This window comes from Dendrobates tinctorius, unplaced genomic scaffold (genome assembly GCF_039654945.1).
Source record: "Dendrobates tinctorius isolate UK_male_01 unplaced genomic scaffold, ASM3965494v1 ptg000022l, whole genome shotgun sequence".
Taxonomy (NCBI): Eukaryota; Metazoa; Chordata; class Amphibia; order Anura; family Dendrobatidae; genus Dendrobates; species Dendrobates tinctorius.
In genome coordinates this window covers 20,039,151-20,061,160 of record NW_027361690.1, presented here as the reverse complement: position 1 = coordinate 20,061,160, position 22,010 = coordinate 20,039,151, and the positions used below count along the sequence as shown (strand labels likewise).

Here is a 22,010-nt window from a genome sequence, read left to right as displayed (position 1 = left end):
AAAAAAAAAAAAAAGCAGAAATAGTTCTGAGAAGGACCATGTTGATGTTGGGGTCCCTCACCTCTGACATACCAGCAGTGAAATGGCCTAGTTCCACACAAGGGAACGGTAAGGGTGTGTGATACAGAACAACCGGGAACTTCAGGAACGGTTAGAGCAAAAGCTCACCCTCCTGGACTCTGTACTCCAGTCACTCAGGTGGTGGTTACAGATAGTCCTCCCCGAGAGGAGTACCCTGCACACACACACACACACACACACACACACTGCCTCCAAGGTGGTCACAATGGGCGCTAGTCCTTGGGGGTGGGGCGCCAACCTAGGCCACCGGCCCTTCTTGGGTGAGCGTGACTGCTTCCAAAAGTAAACACATTATGGCTCCAGGATCCCTGGGCCCAGGAGGAAAGAAATCTATCCTCAAACAATTGAGAACTAACAATCGAAAAAAGTCAGAGGAGTTGTTACCACACTTAAAGAGGACACCATGTGAGAGTCCTATCAGACAACCAAGCGGTGGTTGCATATGTAAACCACCAGGGAGACACCCGTCCTCAGTCCTTGATGCAGATAGTCACCGGCCCTTTTTAGGCTGAAGGTGACTGCTATTGTCAAAGGGCCTCCACTAAGCAGCTTGAGACCAGATCATGACTCTGGCAGAACACCAGTCCCTCTCATTACCGGCCCTGCATATCCGAAGTATAGACAACCTGAAGGCAGACTGTCTGAGCAGGAACCACTTGAGGCAAGGAGAAGGGTACCTAAAAGAATCCATTTCTCAATGGATAGTGCACATTTGGGAAAACCCAGTATAGATCTCTCCACCTCAAAAAAGCCAACAGGAAGGTTCATAAATTCTGCGCCCTAAGTCCAGCAGACAGACCATGGACAGTAGACACCTTCAGGATAATGTGGACATCAGGTCTCCTGTACGCCTTCCCTCCAATATGCCTCATACCAGTGGTTTTGAGGAAGATCAGGGAGGTCAGAGCCAGAGTGTTCATAATAGCTCCCTTTTTGGCCAAAAAGAGTGATATCAGTAACAGAGGTCTAGGACCTTCCAACACAGCGTCCCTTCAATCACCCTCAGAGATCCAGGCTGCAGTTGACAACCTGAAATTTAGAAGGTCGCTACTAGAGGAAAAGGGATTCTCAGCAGCGTTAATATCCACCTTACTCATTAGCAGAAAACTAGTGACTACAAAAATTTTTTAAGAGGATATGTAAAAAATTCTTATCTCCTCAGACCCAATACGGGAAGGGAAAGTCCCGATAGGGGCAATACTGGAATTTCTGCAGAAAGGTTTAGGATTGGGGTTAACTGTCAGTACCCTCAAAGTACACGTCTCAGCCCTGGCAGCCTTTTTCAACTGCGACCAGGCAAACAATAGGTGGGTGGCCAGGTTTATCCAGGCCTGTACTAAAGCTGATTCTGTCATGTCCTCTACTCCTCCTACTCCTCCTTGGGATCTAAATTTACTCCTGTCATCTCGGACAGAGTCTGATCAAAACACAACATTAGCTAAGGATTCTAACATTAAACAGCCTTATTAATGGCACGCACGTCGGCCAGTAGGTTGAGCATTCACTCGCATTATCAATAAGACCCTCCCTACACTCAGGCCATAGACGATAGAGTTGTGTTAAAATTAGATCCAGCATACCTTCCCAAGGTGATGTCAAAATATCATAGGGCTCAGGAGATAATCTTATCTATTTTGTCATGATACTAACTACCAGAAGGAGGAGAGGCTTCATTGCCTAGATATGAGGAGATATCTCCTGCAGTATTTAGAGGTAACGAGTCCTTGGAGAATACAGAGGTCCTTATTTGTCTCATTCCAAGGGGCAAGGAAGAGCCTTAAAAGCCTCTAAACAGACTATAGCTAGATGAGTGAAAAAGGCCATTATGCTAACATATAGCAGTGTAGGCAGGGCTATTCCAGAAGGTATAAAGCCCACTCCAGGAGGGCCATGATGACGCCCGGGATGGAGAGAGCAGACGCTCCCATAGACCAAACCTATGAGGCGGCCTCTTGGTCCGCTCCGGCATTATAGGTTAAACCTATTTGCTACCTCTGATCTCACATTTGGGAGAAGAGTGTTACAAGCAGTGATCCCTCCCTAAGAGAATACAAATCTCTGTAACTCTCTCGTGGTGTCGTCATGTAGAATGGAAAAACACGGGTATTACATACCTGGTAATGTGTTTTTTCATGAGACATGACGGCACCCTTATATTCCCTCCCTATTGATCACATCATTAGTTGGGTGCATTATTAGCATTATACACTCCCTTGGGTGTCAGAAATTTAGTAGTGTAAAGGATGTATTATTTATATGTACACTAACCTGCGTAATTCCTCTCGTGCTCTGTAAAACAACTGATGCGGAGAGAGGAGCCGCCCCTTTTATCTTGAAGGTTTCCTGTCCTCATTGGGCGGATCCCCTCTCTCGTGGTGCCGTCATGTCTCATGAAAAAACACATTACCAGGTATGTAATACCCGTGTTTTCTGTCCACTCTTCCATTAAGGCCAGCTCTGTGGAGTTTATGGCTTATTGTGGTCATATGGACATATACTCCAGTTTCTGCTTGACAACTCTGCAGCTCCTTCAGGGTTACTTTTGGTTTCTGTGCTGCCTCTCTGATTAATGTTCTCCTTGCCCAGACTGTGATTTATGTGGACATTTGCCAGTCTTTATGTTTTCCTGTTATACTACCATAGGAGAAGTTAAAGGGAGCTTGTCACCTCAGAAAACGCTATCTGCAGGTAAATAGTATTTGAATGCTGGCTGGCCGACTTAATGAAAGTGTGGCTACTGGGAGAAATAAACTTATCTTCCTGGTACCCACCAGCTTTCAGTAATGGGATATACGCAGAGTCTATATTGTGAGCGATGACTGTAAGCACACCCTCCAGCATTTTCATTGATGGTACTATCTGCAGCTCTTCTATGCACATCGAACTATCAATCAAAGTGCGGGGGTGTGCATACAGTACAAGTGAGCAGTGCGGTCAGTGGTGTAAGGGTACCGTTACACGTAGCGCTATCTATATGAGTTCGGAGTCGCCAACGAGGTCGCTCGTCGTTGATAAGGGGCGTCAAACACAGCGATGCATGCTGGTCAGCGTGACGCCAGCGATCAAAAAATGATCCTGAACGTTCGCGCACGATCAGCGACATCGCAGCAGGGAGCCGGTCGTTTCCGCGTGTCACACTTAGTGAGATCGCTAGCGATGTCGCTGTTGCGTCACAAAATCGTTGTCGCTTCAGCGATATCGCTAGCGATCTCGCCGTGTGTAACGGGGGCGTAAGACTACACTTCCCAGAGTGCTCATAACCTGAGCAAGCACATGTTTAAATATAGATAAAAGATGTTGTATTCCTTTTTTGTTTCAAAAATAAGCCCAACTTCATGACAGTTAGTGGAAATCTCGTTCTCATTTATTAGGAAACTGAGTTAAGGATTCAGGATCTGGAAAACCAGTGGAGACATAAACTAGACCAAGCAGTGCGTGATACCAGAGCAAAGTCAATGCAGTCCTTAGAAGATCATGCCGTGCAGACAGATGAGCCGCTCCTCTCACAATCTGTGTGTGGAACTGAGAAGCTAGATGAAGTAAAGCTTCAACTTCAGAATGCCATGCAAGACAAAGAGAGGGCTGTCCGGGACATCCAAAATGATCTAGAAGCACAGCATCGAGAGGCTATTGCAAAGCAGGTAAGATGTGTGGTGTCTTCAGAATGTTCACACTTGCGGGCAGACTTTCTCTGTCTGGGTTGAAGCACACGAATTGCCAGTCAATATCTGGGACAGAATGACTTTCTTAATTGATTATCCAGAGAAGTTGACCATAGACATATGCTTTGTAGCCGCAATTTATGTACATTTGGGACAAATATACTCAATAAATTCTTCCTTTTTATATTCTAATTATTGATCTTTATGTTTTAAAAACATCACATAATGGTAATTTATTTTTATTACTCCTTTGTTAGTTTTGCTTTGCCCATGTGGAAGATTAAAATGTAGGTTTGAGAAGACAGGGTGCACTGTTGTGAATGGGCTTGGTTGGATTAGATCATGGACAACTAGTAACTTCTGAAACATTAAAGTTGTGATCCGGCCTTAAACATTTATTACTTATCCAATGATAATTTAGCTTTTCTTTATCACTTCTTTGAGGGACAGAGGAAACCATGGGTGTATGCTGCTGCCACTAGCAGGGTGCCACTATGCAGAATAAAATTAACTCCTCCCCAGCAGTGTACACCGCACCGACTGGCACTAAGTTACCCAGTTTAGTTTAGTGTCAGTAGGAGATGAACACGGGTCTTTCACTAGACCCATATCTACCTCAGTTTTCATAGTTTTACTGTAATGTTTTTTCCCTTTTTTATTTTTCAAAAGCTTCTTCTCTCCATACCTCTGGAGGGAAATAATGTGAACAGTCACACTGTTCTCCCACATAGACTGTGAGTACAGCGTGAACTGCCACCCCTTATCCTCCTCTGTCTAGCTTGCAGGACCCTAACCCCTAACACATGAAGAGTGTTAGGTGATCCGAAGAATGGTCCTGGCTACCCTCTCCTGCCTGCTTACCCACCAGAGCTTGACTATTTTCAGGAGGAACGGACGTCCCACAATCCAAGGAAGCTCGGACATCCGATGGCCATTCACAAGCCTAAAGGATTGTACAGGTAAGGTACCCTTTTTTTCCCTTTCATTCCAGAGCGAAGAAGATGAAAAGGAAAAACGAAGGATAAGCTGAGGACAAAATTGTCATATACACTATCCCTGTAGATCTACATAGATCTGGGGGGCAGTATGTTGTGTGTGGGCTTGTGTGTTAGGGAAACAACTCAGTAGCTTTCTTCCGCCTGTTCTCTGAGCTTCTCTTTCATTCGCTGGCTTTATTTCAAAATTGAGTCCCCGTCTTCATCTTGGCCTAGTTTCCGACGCTTAACTCCCAAACACACCCCCCCCCCCCCCCCACACACACCTTATATCGCGTACCTTTCTCCCTCCTCACGCCCCCTGTTCCTCCTGTACTGGCACAGACTCTGTGTGTCCTTTGATACTCAGGAGGCCCGCCTCTTCCTCTCTACGATCGCCATTTGCTCGTGTCTGGACACTGCTGCAGAACAGGATCCTCTCAGGACCAAGAGTGTCTCCAATCAGCCCTCCTGAGTCCTCTTCTACACAATCTCCTCTCCTGTGGGTAAGCTCTGCTCTGCAGACTGACACTCTGCCCAGCAGATCTCCTTACTGTCCCCTAACCTCTAGCATTTATTAATGAGTCTTCTCAACCTCTGTCATGTCTAATCCTAAAGGAGAGCGTTCTTACCCTCCACCATCTACTACACTTGTCAAACACTGTTTACTCCTCTTATAAATGCTGACTCCCCTCAGGTCAAGCTTCTTTCCTCTGTCAGGACTGTAATAATTCACCTGTTCTTACTACCTAGTAGTCCTCTTCCGCTTCTGGAGAGAGTGGCCCCCCTGTCCCATCATGGGCGACTTCTCTGTCACACTCCGTTGCATAACTTACCAAGGTGTTCCAGTCTCTGGAATTCGCGCTGGACAGGTTGCCTATTTCCCCTCCCATCCCCCTCCCTCAGCAGTGCCTGCTGTATCTCAAGATACACTCTCTAAGTGTACCAATAATGGCCATAAGAGGATTGGGCAGGAGAATCTCTCCAGGTCCTCTTGCTCTTGGTCCCCTCCGGGTCCCTCTCGGCCAGCTTCATCACGGTCGTCCTCTCCAAACTCTCCTGAAGATCCGGATTTGGACATAGTTTGAGTCAGATTCGAATCTTGACAATGATCAAGCCTCCAACATGAGAGACATGGTCCAGAGTCTTACTGTGGCCATCAACCATACTTTTAATATTAAGCAGAAAAAACAATTGGTGTCTTTCAGATGATCGAGACCAACTCCTAGGGTATTTGCTCCCCATAAGGAATTTGGCATAAAGTCCTCTCCAGAGAACGGTAAAATACTACCAGATGTTTTCAGAGAGGGAAACGACTCAGTATCTTGTATCTTTCTCCTCTGATCTGGCGGAAAAGTGGACAGTTTCTTTTACGGTGGACCCCAAGGTTTCCAGACTATCCACCAACACAGTTCTTCCCCTCATGGACGGGGCATCTCTCAATTACTTATATAAATAGAAAAAAGTGGGCTATACGCCCAAGCCAGCTCACAGACGGCCTGAAGGTGCCCGGGACTCCGTCTGGACTGACATGTATAATCCAAGAAGGAAAAAAAAAAGGGAATGCACTGTATGCTTCATGTGCACTGTCACTGCTGAGGAGTAGCCATTTGTCAATTATTTTTAATGGATTTGTAATAAAGAATTTTTTCAAGTTTTAAGGAGCTGGGACGCCTCCCTTTTTTTCCCTTCTGGGATCTCTCAAGTACTCCAGTAACAGACTCCTAGATTTGTTTGCAAAGTCAGCTTTTGAAACAGTGGGCTCCGCTTTATGCCTTGCCTTTGCCACCACATGGGTGTCAAAGACTATATGTGCATGATTTAAGCAACTCTGGCAAGGCATCCGCTGGATCTCCCCCTGCCGAGTTAGCTCATCTAGCACACCAGATCTCTCAAGCAGGTAAGTATGTAGTAGCGGCCTCCCTCGACGCTGCCTTATGTGCTGCACAAGCTTCCAGTATTAATAGTGGCCATCCGCAGAACCATCTCGCTAAAAGCATGGCAGGCAGATTTGTCTTCTATAAACTCCCCTTACCAATTTGACCTTCCAATGATCACGACTGTTTGGTACTAGGCTGTACCAAATTATATGGTACTCTAATGGTCGGACAAGTTGTCTCCTTCCTCAGGCAAAGCCTCGACGTCCTCACCTGAAGCGTAAGTTTCGGCCATTTCGGCGCTTCACATCAAAAGAGGATTATACTCGCCAGGAGAGGCTGCAAGCACGACAGGCTAGGAAACGGACGTCCTTTAAACCAACGCCCTCCTTGCATCCCCCGCAACAGGCAGGGTAGATCTTCCAGGAACAGACCTGGCAGATTCTCCTCCACATGACGTTTCTCTGCAACCAAGGGGTTCTCCGAGAGTGGGCGGTTTTCTCCTGTTTTTCATGGATGCTTGGTTTGTCTGTCAAGGACGCCTGGGTCACAGAGGTCGTATCTTAAAGATACAGAATAGAATTAATTTTTGATCCCCAAAACCAGTTTTTCGAATCCCGTCACCCAGAGACCCCTCTCTGGTTCCAGTTTTTTTTTTTTTTTTTGCATCAATCACCTGTCTTCTCAGATCAGGCGTCATCATCCTATTTTCACAGCAAGAACGCTTTTTGGGCTCCTATTCCAACCTCTTTGCGGTTTCAAAAAAAAGGATGCATCAGTTTGGCCTATCCTGGATCTCAAATTACTGAACAAAAGGGTTCGTCTACATCAGGGTTCCCAAACTCCAGTCCTCAAGGCCCACCAACAGATCATGTTTTCAAGATTTCCTTTGTATTGCACAGGTGAAGCAATTATCACCTGAGCAATACTAAGGAATTCCTGAAAACATGATCTGTTGGTGGGCCTTGAGGACTGGAGTTGGGGAACCCTGGTCTACGTCACTTCAAGATGGAATCCCTATGCTCAGTATTGGCGTCCATGGAACCACTGAAGTTCCTGTACTTGGCTCATATCACCAAGTTCCGATTTTTCCAGGTTATCAGGCATTCCTCCATTTTGTGGTCTGGCAAGACCACTTTTAATTTGTCGCCCTGCCCTTTGGACTCACAGCCGCTCCCGGAGTCTTCACAAAGATAATGGTATAACCCATATAGAGAACAGATTACACATAAAAGAACCAAAGTATATTAAAAAGTATACTTTATTAAGTAGACATCATAAAGAAACACACATAGATATCACCGTACATTTATAAGGGATAATAAGATGGTGAAAACTACCATTAGTGAACCACAGGTCAAAGGCAATATAGTGATTTGTGTAAACAATTACTCCAACATCAGTGTCAAATATATTATCCAGAGTAGACTATAGCACCATGGCGCTCATTAAAGCCACAAATGACATATCACCAAGAAGAGGTAAAAGGAGTAAACAAAGTAGTTAAATAACCATTAGGTAATTACCTTGGACCAGCAGTGCCACAACCCCTACTGCGTTTTGGCTATGTGCCTTCTTCCGGGGGAGTGGCATTGTCAGGTCCTAAAGGGTTTAAATACCCAGGCCAGCCAGTATAATCAATGGTATTAAAAAAACCGAGAAAAGGCGCATGCACAGTTGGTGTACAGGCCGCCCGCGTCAATGAGGGAGTCATCGGATGCATGTTGTGTTGGATGACACAGCGACCGCTCACTAGATCACGTGCACAGGTCCTGGTCTCCACACGCAGAGCCGATATAGACACCGTGCATGGCACCCGGCAGCCAGACCACAACGCACCTGCGCTCTGGCTGTGAGAAATCAGAAAGTTTGCTGACAAAACGGAACATAATATATCAATAGAGGGAATTGGACCACTTGATACGACTACAAAAAACCTATAGGCATTGCAATTAAAGTGTTACAAATGAATAAGTGCTACTATTGCACATATAAAACTCAATAATGAATATAAATTGATCATATATAAATAAGTATATTAATATTAAGAAGTGTTAGTACATACAGAACCATTTAAAGTATCTAATTTTCTAATTTAATAAAAAAATGAGATGTGTAAACATATGCAATATATAAAGTGCTTCGAAAAAAGATTTATTAAATAGTTAAAATTAATATAGGGCATATATATTCATAGCACAAAAAGATAATGGTAGCGGTGATGGCCATCCTTCGGATCAGAGGTTTATTAGTCACGCACTATCTCGATGATATCCTCATCAAGGCTCCGTCCCTTTACCTGGCTCAGGAAAGTCTGTCCGTTACTCTCAATACCCAGTCTCGACTCGGCTGGTTAATCAACGGGTCAAAGTCCTGTCTAGTCCTTCCCAGTTGCTTGTATTCTTGAGCATGTTTTCAACACCCTTCAAGTGAGGGTGTTTATTTTCCTTGGGAAGGAAATAGTGCTTTAACAGGGGTTTGATCTTTTCAGGCCCCGCTGTCTCCCTCATTTCGCTCGGCCATGGTGGTTCTGGGCAGGATCGTGGCGGTTGTGGAGACAATCCCCTTTGCACAGTTCCACACAAGGCCACTTCAGCGGACCATCTTGTCCCAGTGGAACAGATCCCTTCTTTCCCTGGACTGTCCAGTGCAGATCTTGCCTCGAAACTGGTGACTGTTGTGCCCCTCATTCTTTAGGGTTGGTCCTTCCTTCCCATTCACTGGCAGGTGATTACAACGGATGTCAGCTCCTCAGCTGGTGAGCGGTTTTCCGACACCTCAAGGTCCAGGGCCGATGGCCCCGGAAGAGACTTCCCTGCCAATCGGCATACTCTAGATCACAGCTATCCTTCTGTCCCTTCTGCATTGGCAGAACATCCTCAAAGGTCTTCCAGTCCGAGTTCAGACACAGCGCCACGGCAGTGGCATATGTCAACCACCAGGGAGGAACCCCGAGTCCTTTGGCCTTGACCGAAGTCTCCAAGATCCTCCTCTGGGCAGAGAGGTCAGTCCCGGTAATATCTACAGTGCATATTCCCAGTGTAGACAGTTGGACCGCCGACTTTCTCCAACACGAGAGTGTCGCGGCTGGAGAAAGGTCTCTGCATCAGGACGTCTTCCGTCATTTGCCTATGGTGGGGCACTTCGGACATGGATCTCATGGCGTCCCGGTTGAACAAAAAGATTTTGCAGTTCGTTTACAGGTCCCGCGACCCCCTTGTGGTGGGAACCGACTATAATCTGGTCACAGTTCGCTCTTCCCTCTGTTTCCTCCTCTTCCCCTACTGCCCAGAGAGTTGAAGATGAAGGCAGAAGGGGTACCGGTCATCCTGATAGCAACAGATTAGCCCAGGAGGGTTTGGTATGCAGAGGTTGTCGGTATGCTTACAGACACCCCCTGGAGGCACCTGGCAGACAAGATCTGCTTTCTCAGGGTCCCATTTTACAACAGAATTCTTGGTCGCTCGATTTGATAGCGTAGCTGTTGAGTCCGTGGTTGCAAGAGCATGCAGGTTCTCGGGGTCAGTGATTCAGACGATGATCCGGGCCTGGAAGCTGGCCTCGTCTCCAGTTTATTACTGGATTTGGAAAGCTTTCTTCCGTTGGTGTGAAACTAATCACGCCACACCTATGAGTTTTCTCTCTTCTGTCTGTTTTTGCTTTCCTTCAAGCAGGGCTTGATGCAGATCTAGCCCTCAGTTCTGTGAAAGGCCAAGTTTCTGCACTATAGATTCTTTACCAAAGGAGTCTGGTCTCTCATGCTCCTGCAGCCCCTCTGTACCAAACGCCAGTGAATCCTTGAGATCTCAACTTAGTTCTGGGGGGGCTTTTTGGAGTTCTCCCTTCGAACTGCTACGAGAAGTCTCACTAACTTTTTTCATGGAAAGTGGTCTTATCATGGCCATCACTTCCACAGGCGATCTTTCTTGTCACACGCCCTTCCTGCTTCTCCACCAGGATAAGGTGGTTTTGTGACCTGTGCCTATCTTTCTTCCTAAGGTAGTTACTGCCTTTCATCTGAATGAGGACATTGTCCTCCCCTCCATTTGCCCATCTCCGACTCACCCTCTGGAGCGTTCTCTGAACAGGTTGGACCTGGTCAAGGCTATTTGCATTTACCTAGCTAGGACCGCTCCCTTCCATAGGACAGATTCTCTCTTTATTAGTCCTGAGAGTGTACGTAGAGGCCTTCTGGCTAAGGCTACAAATGCTCACTGGATCCGAACAGCAATCTTGGAGGTGTACCAATTAACAGAATTCCTCCCCCTGGGATTAAGGCCCAATCTACCTGAACGGTGGGCGCCTCCTGAGTAGTTCATCATCGGGCATCCTCCCTACAGCTTTATAAAGCGGCGACCTGGACTTCCATTCACACGTTTGCCAAGTTTTACAGGGTCCATACCTATGCCTCGTCTGATGCTAACCTAGGCAGGAGAGTTTTCCAGGTGGCAGTGGTTAGTTCCCCGGTCTGAATGGAGTCTGTCCTTTTTTTTTTTTTTTTTTTTTTTTTCCTCTCTAGTGACTGCTTTGGGACGTTTGCTTGGTTTCCTGTGTCCCCTGTTGAAGCAATAGAGGAAACAGGATTTTTGGTAACTGACTGTAAAATCTGTTTCTCGGAGACTTCATTGGGGGACACCAAAACAGCACCCTCCCATGGTTCACAGTTGGGTTTTGTGTGTTCTACTTCTACATGTTGCTTTTCCTATTGCTTTCTCAGTAACTGAATAACTTCGTGCCAGTCGGTGGGATATACACTGCTGGGGAGGAGTTAATTTTTTTTTTTTTTTTCTGCATTGTGTCAGCCTACTAGTAGCAGCAGCATTCACTCATGGTTTCCTGTGTCCCCCAATGAAGGCTCAGAGAAACAGATTTTACGATGAGTAACCAATAATCCTGTTTTTCATTGACACTTTTTAATGGAGTGCCTCACACCGATTTCTGACAATGACGTGACCTTAGTGCTGAATCGGTGCTGCAGCCCTTCAGTGTTATTTATTTCATCACCCTATACCATCATTCTCTGGCCACCTTGGCTGTCTTCCTGCCCAGTGGGGGCTTGAGTGTTTCTCCTTTGTTCGCAGGATCTGTGACAGTCATTTTTCTCACTCCACAAATCATAGAGGTGGAAGTTCTCTATGTGCATGAAAATTTAGACACTTGTCCGAAAACTACTTGACAGCAGATCTTGTGGACGTTATACTCCTTTTTTAAGGAGTTCGTTGACACTACCAAAAGGGAACCTTTTTACTATTTTTTTTGGGTTGTTTTTGCTTTGACAGGTGGAACTGTCAATAACAAAAGCTCACAAAAGGTGGTTAGAAGAGCTTACAAGTTTATCAGAATACAAAGCAAACTTGAGGATTGAGAGAGAAAAATGGGAGAGACTTCATGACGTTAATGTGAAAAAGCAGGTAAGTCAAGAGCATTAACAATCTCCTTTGTTAATCATATGACTTTTGTTTTTTAAAGGATTATTTTAAAAAGGATCTGGCCAAATCAGGAGCAAACAGCACCTAATCCCCCCTCCTCCCCAGATGCCTTTGGCCATCAATTATCTGTAAAACTTATCAATATTTGCTTTGTAGATATCTGATGCTGTTGCTGCAGCTAAGGCACATTGGAGGTTAGAAACTGGAAAATCTGACTACAGCAAGAAAGAAAAAGAATTGGAGGAGCAAGTGTCCTCCATGAAAAGGGAGTTGGAGCGAAAGAATGATGAGTTTGAGGCACGAATGAAAGTAGAACTCGGGGAGGCGCGTGCGATGTGGAACAAAGAGCGACAGGAGGAGATTCAGCAGATTCGGGCACAAAATGAAAAGGATTACCGCACGTTTTTGAATGAACACAGGACTAAGATCATAGAAGTTCTTGCCACAGCAAAAGCTGATTTTGAAAAGCAAAGAAATGAACTAGTTTCTCAGAAAGAGGCAGAATTGACGGAAATGTTTAACCACCAACTCAAGCAACGGACTTGTGAAGAATTGCGGAAAATTCAAGATTACAATAAAGAGATTTTATGTGAAATCGAGCAAATTATGTCCAACATTCATGACAATCTGGTTGAAAAACGTGTTCCAGAGCGTTTCTCCAATACATCAAGCAATTTCGATGCCCAGTTTTTGGATAAGCTTCGATCTCACTTACAGAAGTCTGTCATGGGGATTGCTTACCAGGTTATTTCCAATGCAAAATCTGAGTGGAAGCAGGTAATTATTTGTATGTTCTTTCTATCTGTAAATGTAAATATTCAGTGGGTTATTCAGCATAAAGACCAAACTTTTTCTTGATGTTTTTCAGAACCTTGATGAGAACTTTGCAAAGAAGGACCACTTTTCAGAGAGGCAGACAAATGGTATTTTTTTTTTTTTTTTTTAAATCATGGAATGTTAGAGTTGGAAGGGACCTCCAGGGTCAGAGACTTGGGCCTCTCTATCTTCAAGACTACCCCCAGGACAGGGATCATTAGGGTCTAAGTTTCAGGGACAGTTTGAGTGAATATCTTCGGCTCCCTCCTTATTCGGCAAGCTGTAGCGCTTCCCGAATAAGCTGCAGCCGGAACCCGGATACCTGGAGCGCTCCTGCTGATCAGCTGTTCAGGACTGCAGTTGCATGTGTCGAGGCTGTGTGGCAGTCGCAACACATGCATGGAGAACCTGTTTGTTAGGATCACTAGCCTGTAATTTCCTGACACCGTCTTATTCCTTTTTTGAAGATGGTGACAACATTTGCCTGTCTCCAATCTTCTGGGATTTCTCCTGTTCTCCAGTTTTTTTTTTTGAAGATTCTGGCTAGTGGTTCATCAATTTCCACTGATATCTCTTTCAGTCCCCTAGGATGTAATTCATCTGGACCAGAAAATATAAATTCATTTAAAGTAGTTAAGTGTTCTCTGACCATCTCTATTTATAGATAGTGTGGATTCTTCTATTCATTCAATAGTACACTGAAGATCAGTTGCTGTTACAATTGCTTTGTTAGAGAACACAGATACAAAAAAGTAATTAAAAAGTTCAGCTTTCTCAACCTTCATTTTTTACCATTTCACACTTTTCATCCTGTAAAAATGTTATACCATCTTTTAACTTTTCTTTTGCTTTTGACGTACCCCATGATGTGGAAACCTATATAGAAAGTTTTAGGAGAAACTCAAAAGGTTTCACACGTTTGCCAGTTTTGATCAAATCAGAGAGACGATCTGAGATGCCCAGTCACACGTTTTTATTACAACCACAAAGATAAGGAAAGTGGGAATGGCTTCTTACATTACATTATCTAAGACAGAAGATGTTTAAGTTGGGGGAAAAGCAAAATAGTAAATTCTGGATTCTGTAAAATTCCTTTCTATACAGTTCTAGCCAGGTTATTATACTTTTTGAAGCAAAGGATTGTTTAACACACAGAAACCTCTATAAAACACCCTGTGTAATTGCTTTTATAAATAACACTAATAAAGCTAATACTAAAAAACTAAATTCTGAAATATATAGGTACCGTATTTTTCGGATTATAAGACACACTCCCCCCCCCCCCCCCCCCCCAATTTTGGGGGAAAATGGCGGTGCGTCTTATAATGCATATATACCTTACCGGTACCATTGCTGCAGGCCACAGGCTGGGATGAGGGGGTGCCCGGCGGTGCTACACACGTGTCCGGCGCTGCGGGGAGTGTCTGGCGGTGCTGCTGCAGGTGTCCGGTGTTGAAATCTCATCTCCCGAGATCTTGGTGCCGAGATCTCCATATGCGCATGCGCCGCCCCCGGTAGCCATTGTCCCGGAGTCCACCCCATAGGAAACCATGGAACGGGCTCTGGCCTTTCATAAAATGTCGGCAGAGCCCCCGCAGCGGCGCGCTGCACATCCGAGCACCACCTCATCCCAGCCTGCAGCAACACTCCACTCTTTCCTCCAGCAGCGACCCTGGGACCCTGCTCCACCGCAGTCTGTAAGGTATACCTGCATTATAAGACGCACCCCCATTTTCCCCCCAAATTTGGGGGGGAAAAAGTGCTTCTTATAATCTGAAAAATACGGCAATTTATTATATTAAGCTTACTATTTTCTGTGGAACCTGCACTTCCTCTATGCTTTTCCTCCCTTTCTGTGCACATCCCCAGTCGCTTCCATCTTGCAGCAGACATGACGACGCCCTCCCCATGACTTAACCATTTAGAACACTGCTCTGAGAGCTGCTGGCTGAGCCCTACTCCCTGTGCTTAACTGATAGATGATATCCTGTGTAAAGCACAGACAGGAAATCTTTGTACCCTGTGCTTTGATCCGATTGTAGCAGGAAGTACGGAGCTGGTGTCAGGAACAGAGTAGAATAGTAATGCAAGTAAATTATGAAGTTTCTTCATTTTTCAGAGGCTTTTTGTCATGGGTTTATTGCAACAGAGAGGAGCCAGAAGAACAAAGTATCTGATTTCTCCTACTCCTGCACTGATTAGAGGCACTTCACCTACATATTAATCATAATATTGTTAATCTGCTCAATTGAGAGCTCCTGGAAGCTTTCCTGCATTAAGGCTCTCAGCTGTGCACTGTCAGCCACTTCCATCTTCTATATAATGGGTCCTGGCTAGCACTCATTGTCAGAGTGGCTTATGGTGCATGGCCGGAGGTTGTTGGCGGTTATTATTGAAAAAGGTGTTTGGTGGATTTATCTGTGACTGTTGCTAGGTTTTGTGTGTGATAATTCCCTTTCTTCTCCTACTTTGGGTTTAACCCCATCCTCCACTCCCTGGTGTTTACCTCTGTTGTTTATGTGTGTATATTTGTATGATTGGTATGTTCCTTCATCCCTGTTCGTATTATCTTGTTAGTCTGGTTGGTGTATTACAGTACACTACTACTTCCCGCTTCCCTGGGTGGGAGAAAGGTACAAACTGAGGGCGAATTCAGGATCTAAGGCAAGGTACGTGACCTCCGCATCTTCATCATCAAAAGTAATCCGGGGAGCAGGGCAAGATAGGGCGCCCCTAGCATTAGGGACAGTGAAGGAGCCCCTGGTCCTGGTACAGCCGACAATAGATTTTTGACACTTTTACAGTGTTTGAATATTTTTTGTTCCAAGAAAGTCCCATTTAAAGCGCTCCCAAAACTATGATCATGCATGGTCTTGTCTATAAAAAGCACAGAATGAGCGCAATGCAACCATCTTCGAGAGGCATAACTTGACACAGGTGTAAAGCACAAGTCAATAAGCCCTGAAAGGCAGACAAATATATATCTGCACTGGGATTTCAAAGTCTTAGGTACGTTAGAAATATTGTATCTGTAGGTTTTTATTCTGTCGCTGTAAACCAGGCTTGTGTTCATTCACTGACAGCAAGCTGAACTCTTGAGGTTTAGTGATTTTTCTGCACTCCACCCCCACATTTTTTTTAATCTACACTGTCTATAATAAAGATCCTGTAGGATTATGGATTCTAATCTTAGGCATGACTGTTGCCGAGAACGAGGGACCCTTAGGTTTTTTGTTTTTTCCTGGACAGCAGGATGAGCATTCGTAGAGGTGAATGTTTTGGTCGACAAAATTATTGAGGCTGCACATGCTCCTCCTGCCTTCCAGCCAAGAATAGGACAGAGGGCACCGTGTACTCGGCAGTAATGGGGGCAGCTCTAGTTCTGTGTGCTTGATTTCATTTGGAGTTTTTTCTGTACGACAATGTACAAATCTTCTAGACAGTAAGTCATAGCAAGTTTTCGATATAGGTGTATTTTTTCCTAAAAGCATTACTTCTAAGGAAAGCTGACTCCTTCATATGAAGACTAACAGACTGTTCTGTGCGTGTGACCTAATTATCTCGTGCCCTTACGCCTAGCATTGATGTATGGTTGTTTTTCGTACCCTTTTTAATTACCTATAATGTAAAGATAATCCATATTCACATTCCCAAAGGCTTCATCTCCAAGTTTTCTTTTTTTTCATGACAGTGTATTGTTTATCCCATTCTTGCCAAAATTGTGTGTGCTTGAATGTTTGAGCAGGAAATGCCTCTGACAATGGCAGATAGTCAAGATCCTTTCCGCTTTGAGGAGCGTGCGATCTGTCTTGTATTACACCTAATTAAAACATAAGTGTATCGGCTCGATACTTTGCATGGAGACGTGTTTGTGAAAGTTACGAATATTCTCCATACCGTTGCTTTGTATTTTCTTCCTGTAGGTGAACAGTTGAAAAGGAAAACTGACAATTCTGCATTCTGCTGCTGTGAAAACTGCTTGCAGCAACTTGAGAAATACAAGAAAGACTGTCAAGAACTGCGAAGCAAACTGGATAAAGCGTGTCGCCATCTTCAACAAGCCGTGAAAGACCAGAAATTGAAAGCAGAGCAGTTCAAAAGTGAGTAGTATTTCCTGCAATCGCACTTGGACCTCTGGTACATTTCTTAGCCTCCAGCGTCTCTGGGGCAGCCAAAAATGCCAAAGTTGTGTGGCATGAGTATTTTAACCCCTGTAGATCCCTTGATTCACATGATGTAACACTGCAAGTACAAGGTATTGTTCTACCATGGGACAATCAGACCTAATTCTTCCCCCTTCTCAGAATTTCATCTTTTTTTTTTTTTTTTTTAGTTCTCTGTGATCTGATTAGATCAGTAATGTTAAATGGAACCTGAAAGCAGATACTTGCTGACCGATCCATGGGCAGCATGTATCAGATACTGGCTTTAAAGCTGCCGGGGACCAAGCTGCTTGGTGAAAATAGTGAGCTCCCCGGCACCTTCTCCCCAGCCACTCCTAGTGACTGTCCTATTTCTCCCTGCGTGCATGTATATGGAGAGACCTGTCACTGCAGGGTGGTAGGTGGGAGCCTGGCAACTTCTCCCTGCCCATCGCGCGACTGGGTTCCCTGCCTTTAAAAGTTGTGTTTTTTTTCTCTTGAATGTCGCATCATTTGTGGTATAGCAATATTATTTTTTAGATTGTGTGCTGTTGATAGATGGCAAAAAAGCAATCGTAACATCGATGGGTAACCTGAATCAGTTTCCATCACTTCTGCAGAAGTGCCAGCTTTAGGCTGGGTCTACGTGGCCACTTTTGCCACAACACCTGTCCGGCAGTGAAAGATCACTGTATACCACTACATCATTGTAGCTAATTGCAGGTGACTGGGGTTGTATCGCAACACGCAAGATTCTGCAACCTTGATAAGCATCTTGCTAAAAAATCCAACTTTTTCTGACTTTTAGTTACTTGCTTGTCACGGTACATGCCGGTCACAGTGCATTCTCCTGCATTACGAGCAATCTTTGGCCTTGATGCAGGTCATATAGCCAAAGTCGCCACGTAGTCCTGGCCTTAGCGAACGCTGACTTCTGCAGATCTCAGTCCTGGAGAATACAAGATAAAAACCTGTGTCCAAGAATTTGATTTGAATGTCCAACTTGTAGATTTTTTGTTACCAGTAGAAATGATGAACTAAAAGTATAGTAGATTTTCCTATATACACCGTAATGGCCTCTATCTTCCACAGGGAAATGACTTTGAAAGGTATTTTACTGCCATTGTTACTAAGTTACAACATGACCCTGTAAAGCTCACGCTTTCTACTTATTCAGAGCCAGTATTCCACAGATCCTGAAGATGGTGGTAATGCATTTCGGTAGAGACATGCACAGCATTGTAAGAACACTCCTAAAGAGAGGGGAAAACATGAGCAAGAGGCACACATGTGATCTAGATTTGGAGCTTTTTTTTTTTTTTCTTTTTCACTGCTTAACAACCTATAATGTACATTTTCGCTATAGGTCGCTAATAGTGTTGAGCATTCCGATACTGCAAATATCGGGTATCGGCCGATATTCGCTGTATCGGAATTCCAATACCGAGTACCAATATTTTTACAATTTCGGATATCGGAATCGGAAGTTCCCATAAAGCAAAGAGCCACTGCTGTGGCTCTGATTGGCTGCTGAAATGACGTCATCATGATGCGCAGTCTGTGCGCATCATGATGCGCCGTCAGTTTGGGCCTTCCGGAGGGGGGGGGGGGTCTATGCCGACTGCCCGGGGTTCTGTACCGGCCTGCCGGGGGGCTGTGCCGACTGCCCGGGGTTCTGTACTGGCCTGCCGGGGGTCCGTGCCGGCCTCCCGGTGGTCTGTACCGGCCTGCCGGGGGGCTGTGCCGGCCTGCGGGTGGTCTGTTCCGACTGCCCGGGTGTCTGTGCGGACTGCCGGGGGGCTGTGCCGGCCTGCCGGTGGTCTGTACCGACTGCCCGGGGTCTGAGCAGACTGCGGGGGTCTGTGCAGGATCGTCCGATGGGACGATGCCTGCTACCATGACGGTGATTGACACATTAGCCAATGATGGGACAGTAGTAGTCCCATCATCCGGCTAATGTGTTGCATGTACAAAAAAAAAAAATCGCTACATACATACATGCTACATACATGCTACATACATACTACATGCTACATGCATGCTACATACATACTACATGCTACATGCATGCTACATACATGCTACATATATACTACATACAAGCTACATACATGCAACATATATACTACATACATACTACATGCTACATACATGCAACATACATGCTGCATATATACCACATGCATGCAACATACATACATACTGCATATATACCACATATATACTACATTTATGCAACATGCTTACTACATATATACCGGGGGTCTGTGCCGACTGTCCGAGGGTCTGTACCGGCCTGCCGGGGGGCTGTGCCGGCCTGCCGGTGGTCTGTACCGACTGTCCGGGGGTCTGAGCGGACTGCCGGGGGTCTGTACCGGCCTGCCGGGGGGGCTGTGCCGGCCTGCTGGTGGTCTGTACCGACTGTCCGGGGGTCTGTGCAGGCTGCGGGGGTCTATACCGGCCTGCCGGTTGTCTGTACCGACTGTCCGGGGGTCTGAGCGGACTGCCAGGGGTCTGTACCGGCCTGCCGGGGGGGCTGTGCCGGCCTGCCGGTGGTCTGTACCGACTGTCTGGGGGTCTGTACCGACCTGCCGCGGGGCTGTGCCGATTGTCCGGGGGTCTGTATCGGCCTGCCGGGGGGCTGTGCCGACTGCCCGGGGGTCTGTGCCGACTGCCCGGGGGTCTGTGCCGACTGCCCGGGGGTCTGTACCGGCCTGCCGGGGAGCTGTGCCGGCCTGCCGGGGGGCTGTGCCGACTGCCCGGGGGTCTGTACCGGCCTACCGGGGGGCTGTGCTGGCCTGCCGGAGGACTGTGCCGACTGTCCGGGGGTCTGAGCAGGCTGCGGGGGTCTGTGCAGGATCGTCCGATGGGACTACAAGTCCCATCGGGCGATGCCTGCTACCATGACGGTGATTGACACATTAGCCAATGATGGGACAGTAGTAGTCCCATCATCCGGCTAATGTGTTGAATGTACAAAAAAAAAAATCGCTACATACATACATGCTACATACATGCTACATACATGCTACATACATGCTACATACATGCTACATATATACCACATGCATGCAACATACATGCTGCATATATACCACATGCATGCAACATGCATACTACATATATACCACATATATACTACATGCATGCAACATGCATACTACATATATACTGGGGGTCTGTGCCGACTGTCCGAGGGTCTGTACCGGCCTGCTGGTGGTCTGTACCGACTGTCCGGGGGGGTCTGTGCAGGCTGCGGGGGTCTATACCGGCCTGCCGGGGGGCTGTGCCGGCCTGCCGGTGGTCTGTACCGACTGTCCGGGGGTCTGTACGGACTGCCGGGGGTCTGTACCGGCCTGCCGGGGGGGCTGTGCCGGCCTGCCGGGGGTCTGTACCGGCCTGCCGCGGGGCTGTGCCGACTGTCCGGGGGTCTGTACTGGCCTGCCGGGGAGCTGTGCTGGCCTGCCGGGGAGCTGTGCCGGCCTGCCGGGGGGCTGTGCCGGCCTGCCGGGGGTCTGTGCCGACTGTCCGGGGGTCTGTTCGGCCTGCCGGGGGTCTGTACCGGCCTGCCGGGGGTCTGTACCGGCCTGCCGGGGGGCTGTGCCGGCCTGCCGGGGGTCTGTGCCGGCTGCCCGGGGGTCTGTACCGGCCTGCCGGGGGTCTGTACCGGCCTGCCGGGGGTCTGTACCGGCCTGCCGGGGGTCTGTGCCGGCCTGCCGGGGGGGCTGTGCCGGCCTGCCGGGGGACTGTGCCGACTGTCCGGGGGTCTGAGCAGGCTGCGGGGGGCTGTACCGGCCTACCGGGGGGCTGTGCCGACTGCCCAGGGGTTTGTGCGGACTGCCGTGGGTCTGTACCGGCCTGCCGGGGGGCTGTGCCGACTGTCCGGGGGTCTGTGCAGGCTGCGGGGGTCTGTACCGGCCTGCCGGGGGGCTGTGCCGGCCTGTGCCGACTGCCCGGGGGTCTGTTCCGGCCTGCCGGGGGGCTGTGCCGGCCTGCCGGTGGTCTGTACCGACTGTCCGGGGGTCTGTGCAGGCTGCGGGGGTCTGTACCGGCCTGCCGGGGGGCTGTGCCGCCCTGCTGGTGGTCTGTGCCGACTGCCCGGGGGTTTGTGCCGACTGCCCGGGGGTCTGTGCGGACTGCCGTGGGTCTGTACCGGCCTGCTGGGGGGCTGTGCCGACTGCCCGGGGGTCTGTACCGGCCTTCCGGGGGGCTGTGCCGGCCAGCCGGTGGTCTGTGCCGACTGCCCGGGGGTCTGTGCGGACTGCCGTGGGTCTGTACCAGCCTGCCGGGGGACTGTGCTGGCCTGCCGGGGGACTGTGCTGGCCTGCCAGTGGTCTGTACTGGCCTGCCGGGGGTCTGTACCGGCCTGCCGGGGGTCTGTACCGGCCTGCCGGGGGTCTGTACCGGCCTGCCGGGGGGCTGTGCTGGCCTGCCGGTGGTCTATACCGACTGTCCGGGGGTCTGAGCAGGCTGCGGGGGGTCTGTGCAGGATCGTCCGATGGGACTACAAGTCCCATCGGGCGATGCCTGCTACCATGACGGTGATTGACACATTGGCCAATGATGGGTCAGTAGTAGTCCCATCATCCGGCCTATGTGTTGAATGTACAAAAAAAATAAAAATACATACTACATACATGCTACATACATACTACATGCATGCAACATACATACATACTACATGCATGCAACATACATATATACTACATATATACTACATGCATGCAACATGCATACTACATATATACCACATATATACTACATGCATACAACATATATACTACATGCATGCAACATGCATACTACATATATACCACATATATACTACATGCATGCAACATACATATATACTACATGCAACATGCATACTACATGCATGCAACATAGATACTACATATATACCACATGCATGCAACATGCATACTATATATATATATATACACTCACTGGCCACTTTATTAGGTACACCTGTCCAACTGTGTGTTAAGACTTAATTTCTAATCAGCCAATCACATGGCGGCAACTCAGT

The 22,010-nt window shown here is 47.3% G+C and overlaps 1 protein-coding gene across 1 annotated transcript in view; it reads left to right on the top strand.

Moving 5' to 3' along the window:
- The window catches only part of CEP152 (centrosomal protein 152), a 116,767-nt gene that overhangs the window by 73,472 nt on the left and 21,285 nt on the right, over window positions 1-22,010 (top strand). The window contains exons 19-23 of the mRNA XM_073568457.1: window positions 3,453-3,722; window positions 11,874-12,005; window positions 12,180-12,800; window positions 12,892-12,946; window positions 16,763-16,939. Of these exons, the coding sequence (XP_073424558.1) occupies window positions 3,453-3,722; window positions 11,874-12,005; window positions 12,180-12,800; window positions 12,892-12,946; window positions 16,763-16,939 (1,255 nt within the window). The remainder of the gene's footprint in view (window positions 1-3,452; window positions 3,723-11,873; window positions 12,006-12,179; window positions 12,801-12,891; window positions 12,947-16,762; window positions 16,940-22,010) is intronic.